The sequence below is a fragment of the Pelodiscus sinensis genome, chromosome 1, assembly GCF_052426305.1.
Source record: "Pelodiscus sinensis isolate ZL-2025 chromosome 1, ASM5242630v1, whole genome shotgun sequence".
NCBI lineage: Eukaryota > Metazoa > Chordata > Testudines > Trionychidae > Pelodiscus > Pelodiscus sinensis.
The window spans coordinates 186207974-186224742 of record NC_143052.1 but is presented as its reverse complement, the minus strand read 5'-3'; the positions used below and the strand labels follow the sequence as shown (position 1 = coordinate 186224742).

Here is a 16769-nt window from a genome sequence, read left to right as displayed (position 1 = left end):
CGAAATAACACATCTACACACAAAATGCATTTTGAAATTGCATTTTTCTATTTTGAAATAGCACGTCCACACTGAGTGGACACTGAATTGCATTGAAGGCCGGCCGGAGCCAGGTCCAGCAGGGCATCAGGTCAGGAGTCTGTTTGTGTGGCTGCTGCCTGATGCTATCTGAGGCCTGTGCTTATAGGGACCCCCAACCCGGACAGCTGCTTCTCAGCTTTCCCTGCTTGCTTGCCTACCTCGATGAGGGACAGCAAAGCATTTTTGTCTCGGCATGCTCTGGTTGCCCTCACTCGGGACACCACAGCACTCTGCAACATGGAGTCGAAGCTGCCCCTGGGCACTCTAGTGTTTCTCGTGAACGCGTTGATGCAAGCCTGGCTGCACTTTCTGCAGGCTGCCATCTGGGAGGTCCATCGGGGGGCTGTCAGTATCCAGGAGGCCCTGTGGGAGAGCTTCCACCCTGAGGAACACTAAGGCTACGTCTAGACTGGCATGATTTTTCGGAAATGCTTTTAACGGAAAAGTTTTTCGTTAAAAGCATTTTCGGAAAAGTGTGTCTAGATTGGCAGGATGCTTTTCCAGAAAAGCACTTTTTGCTGAAAAGCGTCCGTGGCCACTCTAGACGCACTTTTCCGCAAAAAAGCCCCGATTGCCATTTTCGCGATCGGGGATTTTTTGCGGAAAACAGTACTGTGCTGTCTACACTGGCCCTTTTGCGCAAAAGTCTTTCGGAAAAAGACTTTTGCCCAAACGGGAGCAGCATAGTATTTCCGGAAAGGCACTGATGATCTTACATGAGATCGTCAGTGCTTTTCCGGAAATTCAAGCTGCCAGTGTAGACAGCTGGCAAGTTTTGCTGGAAAAGCGGCTGATTTTCCGGAAAATCTTGCCTGTCTAGACACAGCGTAAGAGTCGCCCTGGTCTGCCCCACTGTGGGCTCGTGCTTCATTCCTCCCCCAGATCATTCCACTTACCCTCCCAGCCCCCTTTCCTGATGTCAAATAAAATATACGTATTTTCATGAACACAAACTCTCTTTATTTAACAAAACTGGGGGGTGAGAGGAGGGATGAAACTGGTGAGACTGGAGAAAGGAGGTGGGAGAGGGGAGGAAATAGGGTGCGAGAGGGGAGGGGAAAACCTGGGAGGAGGGAGGTGGAAGGGGGAAGCAAGGAGAAGAAGGGGGAGGGGAAGCTCAGGGCTCAGGGGTCTTGCTGGACCAACTTGATTTTCATGCGAACCTGCTCCTGGGTTCGCATGTGGCTTTTGGTGGCCAGGCTGGCAGCTATCCTGCCATAGATGGCTGCATTCCTCAGTCTAGTGTGGAGGTTATGAACGTTGGGGGCATCCCCCCTAAACCTGAGTAAGGTCTACCCTGATCTCCACCCTGGACCAGGAAGGCGCCCGCCTTCTCTGGGCCCTGGCAGTCTCCTGGGAGCTGGCAGACTGCTCCAGGAGAGCGGTGGAGGGCTGGCTGCCAGTGGCTTGCTGGCTCATGTTTTGGGGCCATTGGGTCGGGGGCAGTGACTGCTGGCTCTGGGCTGGCAGGCTTGGAGCTGGCACAGGCACTGTGGCCAGAGTCTACCCCTTTAAGGGCTCTGGGGAGGGAGGGAAGGGAGAGGAGTGTTCTTGTTTGAAGCTGGAGTGGCCACCAGGCTGGAGGCCCCCTATTTTGAAATAAGTGTCTACACAGCATTTGTTTTGAAATAGCTATTTCGAATTTGGCGTTATTCCTTGTAGAATGAGGTTTACCAAATTCGAAATAAGTGCTCCACTATTTTGAAATTATTTTGAAATAGCGGTTTGCCTGTGTAGAAGCTAGTAAAGTTAATTCATAATAACGGCTGTTATTTTGAATTAACTTTGATGTGTAGACATACTCTCACGCTTTTGCTCTTTTTAGTTTCTTTACTCAAATAAAAAAATGCTGTTTTTCTTTAATAGTTACTTCTGGCAGCATTTTCCACTATTCCTTCAATAGCCTGCAAATCATATTCTAAATGGTTTTTAAATAATTATGAATTTTTTTCTTCAAAGGAAAATAAGTGTGATTTGCATTAATGTATAAGTATATACTAAGGTTTATCTGGAAAAACAGTTACTTACTTTCTTTCTTCCAGCAGTGCAATTTCCTTTTTGACTTCATGATATTCTTCTGCTATTTGGCAGTGCTGTTTGAACACCTCAATAGATTCCTTAGAGTCATGACAAGGAGGCAGAGGCTTCATAAACAAAAGAAAACATAATATAATTATTTTGCATGTGACTGAAATATTATAAAGTAAAATCTTGCCTATTTAAAAACCAAGATATGATCTATGGGTCCAATCCTGTTGCCCTTACATAGAGAAAACTTCTGTTTATTTCAAGGAGTGCTGGACTGACCAAATATTATTACTGTTGTTTTCCATCTAACATATGTAAACATAAGCCTTTTGATCTTCCAAGTATTTTCATAATTTTCCTTGCTGCCTTTGCAAGCCATCTGTGAAATTTGTGTTTATAGAAGAATATTCTCTTTTATATGACAGCTTTGTCAGATACAGTAAAGTGATCATGCTAAATTTCGGTCTCCAGTTATATTCATCTCACAATATAAAACATAGTATTTATATTTTCACAGCAGAATCAAGCAGAAAATTAATTTGATTTGAATAAGAGCTCTAATTCAAACATAAAAATCTATAAAATGATATACAGAGGAACCATTGACTGAATAGTTTTGTTTTCAAATGCATGCTTTCCCCTCTATTGCTAGCATGCCTCTTTGTGGAATATGGTCTTATAGTTAAAGAACATGACAGTTAGCCAGAAGATCTAGGGAAGAGTTTTGCAGTTGATTTCAAGGGAGCCAGAATTTCAACCCTATCCTCTATCTCAGCTCTGCATGTGCAGGTCTTTGATGTGACCTTGAGCAAGTACATCTCTCTGCATCTCAGTTTTCATATCTGCAAAAGGAAACTAGTAGTACTGTGAAACCTTTATTATCCGGAATTTTGTTAACCAGATAACTTTGTTAACCATGGCTTGGTTTACCATGATTGGCTTAACAATTTTTTATTTAAGAAGTACTATCATCTTTAACTCAAAATAGAAATGTGAGACCAACTGCCTCACACTACAAAACTACCAATATTAAAAACTTGAGTTTTACTATTATTGTCCATTGGCTTTTCCTAGGTTGATGGGACCCTCAGATAACCAGAATTTTTAGATACCGGTAACTGGAATGCCCTAATCCCCGAGCATGCTGAATAACACAGGTTTTACTGTACTTACCTTGGGGGTGAGGTGAAGGGAAACTTAAATCACTAGTATTTGTAAAGTGTTTTAAGCACCTGTGATAGAAGGTGCTTTAGAAGTGCAAAATGATGAGGACAATGAAAACATTTACTTTACAGTACTCAGATAATAGGGATCCAGTCTTTCACCACTGAAAGTAATAGGAGTTTTGGCACTATATGACTTCACTGTATGCTGTCCCTATGCTAGTACAACACATTGTTTTTAAAAGACTAATGTAAAGTTGTAAACTTTGGAAATCCACTATTGTAAATACACCACATAAAAATACCCTATTCTGGGATTTCATTAATTACAACTAATGTGTTGAAAGTACAGTTTTGGGGGAGTCGAAGTTGATGGTTCTTTCAAAAAAAAAAAAAGCACCTTAATTCAGACATCAGAGATGAGCCTCACACTTTGTCCATACTGCTTGTAGGAAATTTAATATTTTTTAAATTAGTAGCCATGAATCAATCAACTGCACATGAACTCCACATAGCATGATTAAGCCACCTGTTTAAATCAAAAGGAAACACTTAAAAATAATTCTTCTACTGTTCAGCTAAGGAGCATCCAATTGCCCTCTGAAATAAAAGTGAATCTATTTCTACCCCTCATAGCTCTATTTAGACTCTTCTATTTAGGGAGGAACATGCTTTTAGTGACTATGGTGGGAATGGCAAGCACTAGTACTTGGGTTTTTCCTTTTTCTGTCTCTGAAATCTTTTGCTCTAGCTAAAGTTATAAAACATAGTTTTCATTAAATCTACGTACACAGACAGAACAAAGGGTATTTACTAACAGCGAGTCTCTTCCAGATGTACTTTAATGAAGAAAAATGTGTGATACAGGTCATCTGAATTAATTGTATGTAACAAGAAATTTGGATGTACAAACATTCATTTTCAATACACGGGTTCTGAGGGTTTAAATTAAGAGGTTTATAACAATATTGCTATGGAGTAGTTGTTTGCAAGAAACTGTTTTGAGTCCAGGAGAGGTCAGAGCCTCAGAGACAGAGTTTCTAATTCATCAAGACACACAAGGGAATGAGGACAGACACAAGAATGGATTTTAAAAGGCAGGCCAAAACTTATATTAAAATTTAACATTGGAGAGAGGCCCTCTCTGACCCACCTCATACCAGACATTTCAGGAGGGCCTATCTCGGGATTTACAGGGCATCTATCAGATAGCTCATACCTCAGCATAGATGTCCCACTGCCTATCCCATGGATTCAGCTTGCTCTGCTGAATTCCCTACACTTCCCCAGTAGAGAGAGGACAGAAGGACCAAAGAGGTACTCCAGTCTGCAATAACTTTAAGTCCTCCTTATTCCATAGACCTGGGGTCCACCAGTGAAATCCCATATCTCTTTTGTTTGCCCTGGATACACCTGCTGGAAATTGGTCTGAACTAACACGCTTATAATTCCTCAATTAAATTCTTAAATCTTATACCTATTTAAACCAACATGCTATGTGCTATGTGGAAGATGTAAAAACCCACTAGATCTCAGCTAATTTGGCCCCAATGGGAAAAAAATTCCTTTCTGGCCCCTTAAACAGGTGGTCGACCAAAATCTACAGCAAATTTAAAAACCCCCACAGTTCTTATCTACTATATATGTGAGTTTGCTGCCTGTTCATCCTTCTGTTTGTTCAAGAACTCCTCCTAAACAGTAAGAACTAGGACCACCAAATTCGGTATACAGCTTTCTCTTATCATACATAACTCAAAGTAAGATCAGGATTTGGCTGTGCCAGGAAAATGGGATGTGCCCGGAATGGGATTGCTTCTCAGAAAAACATACAGAAAATGCTGGCTGTTTCCCTTTGTCAGGGAGCAAAGGGAAGTGCACAGTTTGCACTCCTTACTCTGGCTAGGGAGTGAAGGGGACACCTGGATCTGTCCCAGCTGGGGGGACATGATTTAAATGATGCATGTACATTTTCACTTTATTTTCAAAAAAAAAAAAAGCAAAAATTGAGTTAAGGATTTGAGCAATGCCAGGGAAATCTTCTAGTATTATATAAATATAAGGAAGCAAAGTGGGTTCAAAGTGGGTTCAACTACAAATGGATTAGAAGCCTGATAATCCCCAGGCTAGGTTTTAAAATAAATGACTATAGTAAGCCAGAGCCAATCAGCTCACATCCCTCTAACTGGCCAACAGGCAATGGAGCATTCAGAGGAGGAGGGTCCTACCTCTGTATATATACCCATTTTATCCTAAAGCCATCTGTTACCTAGCGGAGCCAATCAATCATGTTTCCTAGTTATTACATTAGTGGGTGGCAGTGAAAATGCTTCCTGAGAAAGGGATTTAATTGTATTTCACTGTGGGTGAGCCACAGCACCATCCATATAGTCACCCAAATAATGAGTATACATGTAACAAGATAAAAATATAGAAGTTGCAGTGTTCTATTCCAGGAATGCAAGGGTGAGCCAAAGCTATTCACCAGAGTAACCAGTGCACAAGTGTGTTACAACAGAGTCTTTGAAAAGGACTCAGTGATAGAGCCCCTAAAACTATGATCCTTAAAGGAAAAAGTTTAGTTTCTTTAACTCTACCCAGTTTACAGAAGTTTGAAAATTAGAGCAGCATTCAGTTTCCATATTCTAGCTTCCCACTCAAGATATATTTAGAGAGCTAAAAATTATCTAGTCATTCTGAGACTTTGTAGCTATTTCTCACTTCAAACCAGTTGCTGACTCTCAAAACTGCTTCCCTTGCTGTTTCCTCCCCAAAGCATTGCTTTTTTCATAAAATGCCAAGTTAACCCCTCAAAATCCATTAAAATTTAAAATCCAGCTGCTAAACTTTCTCATTGTAGTGGTCATATTATAGGCTGTCTCCTTAAAGAGAGTTAGGTTCGACCCCTTGTAATAAATTAGCTGCTTCCCATTTGATGCTGTGAGGCATGGGATGAGGTGAAATCTTGAAGATCACCTGGTCCTCACAAAAAAACCCCACAAAAAACCACCCAACTAAACAAACAAAAAACAAATATGCAAGTAGCACAGTTATACCAGAATGTTACATGGAGAGGGGAGTCTTATGGGAGTCCTGGGGTCAGGGGAAAAAACCTGGTTTATGTAAGACTCTCAGGCAAATACCCGTCAGAAGCAGGGGGACTTGCCATAACTCCCAGAGAAACAGCTTGTGGAGTGTGATCTTGTAGAGGAAGTTAAATTCTTCTAAAGGAATCTGAGTGAAAGGAGGAAAAGGACAGCCTGATACACAAAACTTGTGTTATTTTGAAGAAATAAAAGAGAATCTCTGAAGAAAGGAGGACTGGAATCCTGTAGCTAGAGTGTATTCTTTAGGACATGGATGGATTAGTTAGCCCACTGGCTGACCGGGCCACCGAATCCATCACTGGGCAGGAGAAATGCTAAGCATCTGGAGTCAAAAGTGCCATCTCTGGGGAAAGAAATGGAAAAACAAGAGTTCTCTTTCTTGACCTACTGACGAGCATTGCAGAGGGATTATGCTAAATGTTAATGTGCAGAGAAGAGAAAACCTTTTTGATTTAGGCAAGAAAACAGAAAATTAATATGGGAATAAATCCATCACCACCAAGAAATGAGTCTGCAGAGGCAACTCCTGAAATAACAAATGCAAGAGCAAAAGCCAGAAGTGCCATTATCTCAAAGAATCTATTGCAGTGGTTCAGCATATACCATCACACCTTCACAGTATAATGACATGTAATTATTAGTGTCCTGTTGGTCCCCAACAATCCATTTCCACAGCAATCCAAAACTACTAAAAAGCAGAAAAGACTGGGGATTCCAAGAACATACATTTCTTGTCCTTTGTCTTGAAAGTCTGTGCATTCTTTAGTAATGTTTTGTTAGGTTGCACTGGCTACTGTTTGTGTCTGGCCTGCATATTAGTATACTTAATGAGTTTTACCAGATTTATGTTGAATCCAACAGGCATACTTTGGTTTATTCTCAATACATTATCACTTTTACTGTGCCATACAGTTAATATAGAAAGCATATCTACAGCAAAAGACAAAACAAAAGCCTCCACCAATATAAACAGTTACATTTAATAGTCACTGTTGCCAACATTTAATCCTTTTTATTTCAGCGTCATCCAACATCATTCTGCTGCACTGCCAAAATATGTGCCCAAAGCTGTTCTGATTTGGTTCACCGAGCTAATACAAGCAGCATTAACTAAACTCACTACTTCAGGTGACATTAAACCATCTGTCTAATTGTGCTTAATTTGCAGCAAGGCCTAAAGCCTCCATAGTTTATTGAACACTCAGTCAGGCTTCCACTAACATTATACAAAAAGCAATAATCAGATATTAAGAGACACTGTAATATAACTGCATGTCAGCAGTCCTTCTGTGTGAGGATACGTGCACTGTTTCTTTCAGTGTAACACAATGCCACCCAGTAGGGCCTGGAGGAAGAGTTTAGAAAGAAGCTCCATAGAAAAGCAAGGGATTAGGCTGTTTTTTATGCTGGTAATCTGTATTCGGTGTTTGAAGAAAGCAGCTTTCAATGATTGTTCGTCATTGTCACCTGTCAACCTGCCCTTTGTATCGAACCTTTTTAATACCTCACCATCCTATACCCACCAAGTTTGTAACTGAATTGTCCTGGTTTGGGTAAATGGCAGCACTGCCAAACTCAAGTGTTCCAAAAATCATGAGGCTGGCTTAAAAACATGAAATCAATACCGTATAAGGCGACTGGCCGTATAAGACAACCCCCTAATTTTTTAGTTAAAACATAGGTTTTCACCTATACTCGCCGTATAAGACTACCCCCCCTTAAGAGGCCAACCGGCAGTGCCCCAGCTGCTCTGCCCCAGGGTCCACAACAAAAGCCTGGTCTGCTGGGGGAGGGGGGGCGCACTAGCTGCGCCCCCCCAGCAGACCAGGGACACGGGGAGCAAAGCTGCAGCAGCTCTGGCAAAGCCTCAGAGGCGCGGGACCCCTCCGCCTCCCCGGCTTTGCTCCCGGTGTCCCTGGTCTGCTGGGGACCGTCTCCAGCAGACCAGGGACACCGGGAGCAAAGCCTCTGAGGACGCCGGCAGCGGGACAGCCGCAGCGTGTCTGAGCTGCCCCGCTGCCAGCTTCCCCCGAGACTTTGCAAAGCCGCGGAGGGGCTTGGGCAGCGGGGCAGCCCAGGCACACTTTGCTCTGTGGCTTTGCTCTGCGTCTTCCTGGTCTGCAGACCAGGGAGACGCGGAGCAGCTTTTCTCGCCCCGGAGTACATGGGCGGCGGGACTGCGAGGTCCCGCAGTCCGTGTCCTCCAGGGCGAGAAAAGCCCCGTTCGTACCTGCAAGTCGTGGACTCCCTGTATGTTTATACCCAGCGTATAAAACGACCCCCAATTTTTGGGGGATGTTTTTTAGTATAAAAAGTCGTCTTATACGCCGGAAAATATGGTAATAATAAAATAAAAATTTCGGATTCTTTCTATTTACCTTCCATTTGAGGGCCTCTAGAGTGCACTCATGTCATGTTTTCAAGCTTTTCTCTGCAACCAGGAAAATGGGGCCTAGAAACTTTCATAATAATATAAGAACTGAACTTCCCATGACTCCAGGCTTAAAGAAAAACACTAAATACTGCGAGACTCATGATAACATCATGAGAATTGACAATAGGGAGTCTCAGTGTCAAGGCAGCAATGAATATATATGCTCCCTGGGAATATATGTGGGGACGAATATTAATGGAAATGTTGTTGAATAGCAGCAGCATAGATGTGTCCACTCTTGAGGCCTAGAGTTCACAAAAATATCTGCATCATACACTTTATCTAGTCTGCCTGTGTACACATATAAGATCAGCTACCCTGGATATGACTACAGAGCTAGAGGTGTAGTTTCCAGTTCAGGTAGCTTTGCCTCAATTTGAGCTAGTAAGGTCATAATAGAAGTGCAGCAGCAGCAGCACAATATGCTATGTTCCTAAGTTCCTAGAGTCTTGAATGGGATCATACTTGTAGTGGCTAGCAGTCCTATTGTTCTCACTAGGAATGTAAAATCCCACTTAATTGGTTAACCCGGCGTTTCTCAAACTGTGGGACCCGGCCCCCTGGGGGATCATGAGCAACTTAGAGGGGGGTCGCGGTTTCACAAAGTTTGAGAACCCCTGGGTTAACCAGTTAAACATCACGGGTGGCCTGAGAAGCCCCTGCTCCAGCCCCCACCGGAGAACCAGTAAGCATCACCTGTTAAGTGTGATGCTTACCAGTTAACTTTTCACATCCCTAGGTAACACCACTATGGATTCTACTGTTTTTATTGCAGTAGCTCAATCAGAACTAGTGCAAGTGTATCTACTTCAACTAAAAATTATATTACCAGCTCCAGAATAGACATATTCTATAATGCATTAAGATAGCATCACCATAATAGCCCTTTTTGTCAGATGTACCTTGGCGTGGAGGGGCAGAATGGGTATTTGTGTTCCCTCTACGCATGCCATATAGCTTGGAAAACCCAGCAACGACCTCTTGAGCATTTGCCGTGTTGATTACAATGTCCTGCAACATACTCCATAACAATAGCAACTATGGGTACTACACTGACATCTAGGTAAGTGCTAATTCTCAGAGTGTGGTAGGTAGCTTCCACTGTGTAACCACAGCCCTTCAATTAATTTCCTTCTAAAGTAACAGGATGGGTCAGATTCACCGTCTAGGAACTGTACAACTGGGCTCTGATTCCTCCAAAGCAAGCAGCTCAAGAGGGAGTGGAAAGAGTTTGGGCCTCAGCTAGTGAACGATCTGGTTCTTTTCTAGTTCTAGGAAGGTGCTCCAATACTGTTGGTAAGGATGTCTTATAAATGCTAACAACAACATAATAGCCATAATGTTATTACTACAGAACAAATTGATACATTTGTGGACCATAAAGTCCAAATATAGGATATTAAGCCTTTTTTAGAATTAAATGTTTTAAATTATAATACTGTATATTTTATATCATTGCAAGATAATTTGTACATCTTTACTCAACATCACTACCATTTAAAATGTCATTATTAAAGATAGAGATCAAACAGGATTGGCTATTAACCTTGTCTGTTACAAACCGAGGGATCTCACAAAACTAGATAACTGGGCAACAAAATGACACATGATACTGAATATTGATAAGTACAGAGCAATGCACCTTGGAAAACATAATCCTAATTATATCTACAAAATGATGGATTGTAAATTAGCTGTTACCACTCAAGAAAGATTTTGGAGTCATTGTGGATAACGTGCAGTAGCAGTCAAAAAAGCAAACAGTGTTAAGAACCATTAGGAAAGAGAAGAATAACAAATCAAAAATATCATAATGGCACTATATAAATCTATGGTATATTCCCACCTCAAATACTGCATGTATTTCTAGACATCCTATCCTAAAAATATATATTGGAAATTAAAAAGATACAGAAAAGGGCAACAAAAATTATCAGGAGTATGAATCAGCTGCCATGTAAGGAAAGATTAGAAAGATGGGGACTGTTCAGCTGAGAAAAGAGGTGACTAAGGGGGGATATTATACAGGTTTATAATATGAATGGTGTGAAGAAAGTGAAGAGTGAATTGTTATTTACTCCTTCACAACACATGGTATTAATAGGTAGTAAGTTTAAAACAAACAAGCAAAGATAAGGAAGTACAGGTTGAAATTCTAAAATCTGATATTCTCTGGTCCGGCAACACCTGTGGTCAGCAGGACCATGGATATTGCTGGACCAGAGAGTCTGACTGGAAGTGGGGGCAGCCAGACTCACAAGCACAGCTGGTGGCAGCAGGGCCAGTCACCAAGAGTGCAGTCCTGGCCGGGGCTATCGGCAGAGGATCCAGCATGCCTGGGAGCAGCAGGGTCAGTGTAGCTGAGAGCGCAGTCCTGGTTGGGGCCAGGAGCACAGCCTAGGGTGGGACTGGCGGCAATGGGGCTGCCATTGGGGAGTGCAGCCCTAGCCAGGGACAGGAGTGGAGCTCAGTGGCCAGGGCTTGTGCCCAGGAGGAGGGCTGATGACTGGGAGGAGAACCTTGACATTCCCTGGTCCTGAAAATTCCCTGATTTGGATCTACTGAGGTCCCAAGGGTACTGGACCAGGAAGGTCAAACCTGTCCTTCTTCACACAACATGCAATCAACCTGTGGAACTTGTTGCCGGGGATGATGTAAAGGCCATTAGAATAACTGAGTTAAAAAAAGTATTGGTTACATTTCTGGAGGATCTGTCCATCAATGACTATTAGCAAAGATGGTCAGGATGCATCCCCATACTCTAGTTGTCCCTACCTCTCTGTCTACCTCTGAGTGCCAGAAACTGAGACTGGACAACAGGGGATGGATCACTTGACAATTGTGCTCTTCTATTTGTTTCCTCTGATGCCTCGGACACTGGCCACTATTGGAAAACAGTACACTGGCCTAAATGGACTATAGGTCTGACCCACTATGGTCATTCTTCTGTTCTTACATGTAAGCAAAGTCTAAATGAGCTCTCTCCTGACATCTAGGGTACGTCTACAGGCTTCTGTCGACAGGACTACAGGCTTCTGTCGACAGAAGTTTTGTCGACAGATACTGTCGACAAAACTTCTGTCGACAAAGAGCGTCTAGACTACATTGAGTTCTGTCGACAAAGCAAGCTGCTTTGTCGACATGGTAGTGTAGACGCAAAGGACAGTTTACATGCAATAACACCTTCTGTCGACAGAAACTCTGTCGACAGAAGGCGTTATGCCTCGTAAAATGAGGTTTACCAGCGTCAACAAAACTGCTGAGTTCTGTCGACGTTATGTTGACAGAACTCAGTGGTAGTGTGGACGCAGGTATAGTTTTGTCGACAAAAGTCCACTTTTGTCGACAAAACCCTGTAGTCTAGACACACCCCTAGTGATAAGCTATGGAAGTGGACTTCAGGGACTGATCTTGTTTGCATGGGCATACCCACCCTGCTTAGTGGCTCAGAATGATGGAATTGATTGGCCAAATGTTCACTTCTGGCTGGTGTTACTCCTGCCCAGTCTCCTTCTTATTGGGGCAGGAGTAATAAAGGATTGTTATCCTTGTTGTGTGAATCCAAGGCAGCAAAACTATATTTGGCATTTCTTGATTGAGGGACTTACCCTGAACTAAATGGCATTTGCTAGGCAGGGGACATGGGTTTCAAAGCCCAGTGAATTAAGAGAGGATGGAGACAGGTACTTGTACCTGGTGGTATTGGCCCTGTTTAATGGTCTTAGACATTATTTGGCTTGTCCTCTCCTGCGGATGTAAAATCCTGTGTAATTTCTTAATTGGTTAAATGTTAAAGTTTAACCAGTTAACTGATTTAAAGGGAGGGGGGCTGAATTGTAGTGGCCCCCCGGCTGCAGATGGGGACTACTCCATCTGGGCTAGAGCACCCCTGTCCTCAGTGGGCCCTGTGGGACTGGAGCAACCTCCTGCCCATGGCGGGCAGGGGCTGCTCCAGCCCCTACCAGTTAACTGTAACTGGTAAGCCTCATTGTTAATAGGTGAGGCTTAGAGTTAACCAGTTAACCATTAACATCCCTACTCTCTACTGTGTAATAAAAGAGTTAATTTAGACACAGTTGAGAGTCTCATTATATGCTGCAGAGCTGAAATCACCGATACCTATGTCTAAGTATTAGATCTGCTTTGGGATAGTATCTCTGATACAAGAGACTGCCCAGTGTGCACCATCTGTGAGGCTCCCATATTAACAGCTGAAGTCACTGTGTTAAGTGATGGACCCTGAAGATATCTCAGTGACTGGCCAGCAGGGTGGCTAGTGCAGAGGCACGGTGAGCAGCCAGAAGAGTGGCTGGTAGAGAAGCACAGAGGAGCGGTCAATAGGGTGGCTGGCAGAGAGGGCCAGAGCAGAGCCCTGCATGGAGGTGCAGCAGTAGGGCAGCTGGCAGAGATGGGCAGCAAGTGAATTCTGAGCAGTGGAGCAAGTAAGGTGCTTCCTTACACTTTAACACCTTTTCACTCAGGGTGGGAGGAGAATTTTGCAGAGGACCTCTGAACTCTGGGACTGCATTGACCAAAGACAGCAACTGTGAGGGGTGTAGAGAAGGCACAGGCACACTAAAGGAATTTTTGTGTTGCTGGACATAAGAAACTCAGGGGTAAGGAGCACTGCCCAACTTACTTGGCATGGGTCTTTCCCCTCATGACTTATGTTTATGAACTCTGTTTGTCATGTTTTCCCAAATCGATGTTGAGTTACTTCCCTCCTTTTATTAAAAGGTTTTTGCTATATTCAGATTCTTTGCTTGCAAAAGGAGAAGTACTGCTTTTTTCAAGTACCCAGTGGGTGATGTATAATTATCCCAGAGCACTGCATGAAGGCTCAAGCGGTTTTGAGTTGTATTGTTGAAAAGGAACCCATAGTACTGAATCCGGCCCTTGTTGCTGCTGACTGGCAGAAGAGTTGCATAAATAGTGAACTTCTCTACTCATTGCTTTTCCTATAAAATCTGACAAATTTACTTGTGACTTTATAAATGAGGCAAATGTTCTTGATTCATCAATTTTATGCTTCTCTAACTCAACTGATTTCAACAGAGTTATTCTGCATTAATCTGGAACTGCTGAGAATCAAGCTCATGATTTCATGTAAGGCAATGGACCACAATTTCATTATTTTATAAGAACTTTTTTATATTATATATAACATTATTTTTATAAGAACAATCTCAATGACTACATTCCGAGGAACCCCCAACAAGAGTGAAAAGCATAACAGAGAGGAGTTTCAGATGGAATAAAACACATCAGTGGCAAAGACTGGAGAGGCATAGTACAGAGACCAATAACTTGGGTGTCTAAAGTTGGACATGTTCATCTGTAGTCAGGAATCTAAAAATCCATTTCAAGCATTAAGTGCTGAGTAGACGTCTAAATATGGTGCATATCTGTTAGACACCTAAGTTTAAAAATTTGGATCTCAATCAATGGAGTCACCTTTCATAGGACTATTAATCAAGAAAGCCCTGTCAGAAAAAAAATCTTTGAGGGGGAGGGGCAACTGCTATTACTTCCCCATAGCAAACTCCTAAATGCAGAAAGCATGTCCTCACTACCACAGAATCCATAAATCCAGTGTGTGGGAAACAGGACTGGACCCAGGACCCCACTGCAACGAAACACTTAAGTATGTGCACAAGTCCATCTGTATTCAGAGAGCATCAGACTTCAATGGTACTTAGTACATGCTTAAGTATTTTGCTGAACTGAGGCCAAGGACAGCACACAAAAGGAAGTGGAAGGGAGTTTTATTTATATCAACTATGCTTTACTTGAGCAGTCTGATAATTTCTGCATACGGATTTATTTATTTCATTAACTGTAATATGTCAGAATGATTCAACTTTTATATTTCGCTTTGCCTGCTGCATAATTAGTACACAGTAAATTTTCTGAGACTAGAGGGCCACAAATAATGTCTTCTTGATGCAACCCATCAAAGGTGGGTAGTAGGTTTTTTTAATACAAAGCAATTAATAGTCCTCAGAAATTTTCCATTGCAGAGTAAAGCTGTGTCTAGACTACACCTCTCTGTCGATAGAGAGATTAGATTAGGCACGTTGAAATTGCTAATGAAGCAGGGATTTAAATATCCTGTACTTCATTAGCATAAACATGGCTGCCACTTTTTTCAAAATGGAGCTTTTTCGAAAAAAAAAGGCAGTCTAGACCCGCAGATCTGTTGAAAAATAAAACCTTTTTCGAAAGAGCCTGTAAACCCCATTTTTTGAGGAATACAGGATCTTTTGAAAAAGGGTTTATTTTTCAACAGATCTGCGTCTAGACTGCCATTTTTAAAAAAAAAGCGCCATTTTGAAAAGAAACCCGGTGGCCATGTTTGTGCTAATGAAGCGTGGGATGTTTAAAATCCTGCTTCATTAGCAATTTCGACATGTCTAATCAACATCTCTCTGTCGACAGAGAGGTGTAGTTTAGACCCTAATAGAAAATGGAACTTTCAGAAATGCATTTATGGAACAAAGTTTTTGCTGTGACTTCACCAAATAGAACACTGGAATGAAGATTTCCATTTTTCAGAAAAAGCACCTCCGAATTGTCAAAAGTGTTCTGTTGTAAGAGTGGCTATAAAGTATTAAATAGTTGCAATTAGTTATCTAGAAATATTTATTCTGGAACCAATACTATATTCACCTCTGCAGAATCTCTGCTTATAGCAGACCAGCAAAGCTCACTGCTCAGTGGGCGGGGAGAATTCTCTGTAAGTGAGCATCTGCTGTGGAGTACCACACTCAGTCCTGCAGTGTTGTCCCACAAAAAAGTGCACATGGGGGGGGGGACCTGGGCAGTGATGAGTGGAGGTGGGATCATCTCAAGGTTCCCAGTATCTCTTAGGGGCTCTGACATCTAGGCAGAAAGGCCACTCATCCAACAAAAAAGAGACTAGCACACACAGATATTTGGTCTATGGATTGCTGCCCAGGATTTTGGCCTGAAAGCACCGAACTATAAAGTTGAGATTTTCAGTCACTTTTAGAACACCCAAATTATTTTTGTGGCTTTGAAAATCCCACCCCAAGGGTTCCAGTCATTTGTGCTCTTAGTTATTACAAATTGCAAAGTCTTCCTCTAGGAGTTTGGGAATTCACAACAGGACAGTTACTTCTTAAGAAAAACTGAATATCAATCATTATATATATTCATTATATATATTTACCTTGCACTTACACCTATGCTTTGTTTCTCTTCATAAAATATCAGTGTCTCTGCTTATCAAACTGACCAAGTGAGGAAAGCCTTGTAGCCTGAAATGTTGGTATTTTTACTATGAGGATATACACAAGCATATTTAGGTTAAAGGATTTCTCATTGTTCTGCTTCAATTAATATAGCATTTTGGATTCAGAGGAAAATCAAAATAAAATTTCCTAGCTAGTTTACAATAGTTACAAATAAAGTTTAAGATATTAAAAATAAAAAAAACCATTTACATATAGTTGTGAAACAAACTGACAATAGCAAGGAAAATCACGGCTGAGCTGCATTCACTGTTAAATTTTAACATGGCACAAAAGTATGAGTATAGGGCCCAATCTGGCAATCCCTCAAGCACTTGCCCATTTATTCAATATGTTTACTTACATGTATAAATTTAAGCATGTATGTAACTGTTTGAAGTATCATGGCCAAAGAATGAAGCACCAGCATTAATTAATCTGGCAGACTCAGACAGACATTCGTCATAATTTATGCTTCCCTGTCATTACAAAAAAAATTTCTGAAAGATAATAAAAAAGACCACTGTCTGACCCACTGTCTATGGCATCCTGAGATCTTGAGGGAGAAGGAAAAATTTAGGCAGTCCTTTAAAAAATGTTATGGACTAAACAGACCAGCAGGGCTCCTTGTAGAATTTTTCATTGTGTATTTAGAATATTTTGTAAAGGGCTATTATTTATGCAACAGACTCAAATGCTTCCTGAG

At 41.9% G+C, this 16769-nt stretch overlaps 1 protein-coding gene across 1 annotated transcript in view; it reads right to left on the bottom strand.

The window, feature by feature from the left end:
- The window catches only part of MAP3K7CL (MAP3K7 C-terminal like), a 60762-nt gene that overhangs the window by 15956 nt on the left and 28037 nt on the right, over positions 1–16769 (bottom strand). Inside the window, exon 4 of the mRNA XM_006126076.5 lies at positions 2110–2225. Coding sequence (XP_006126138.2) covers positions 2110–2225 — 116 coding nt within the window. The remainder of the gene's footprint in view (positions 1–2109; positions 2226–16769) is intronic.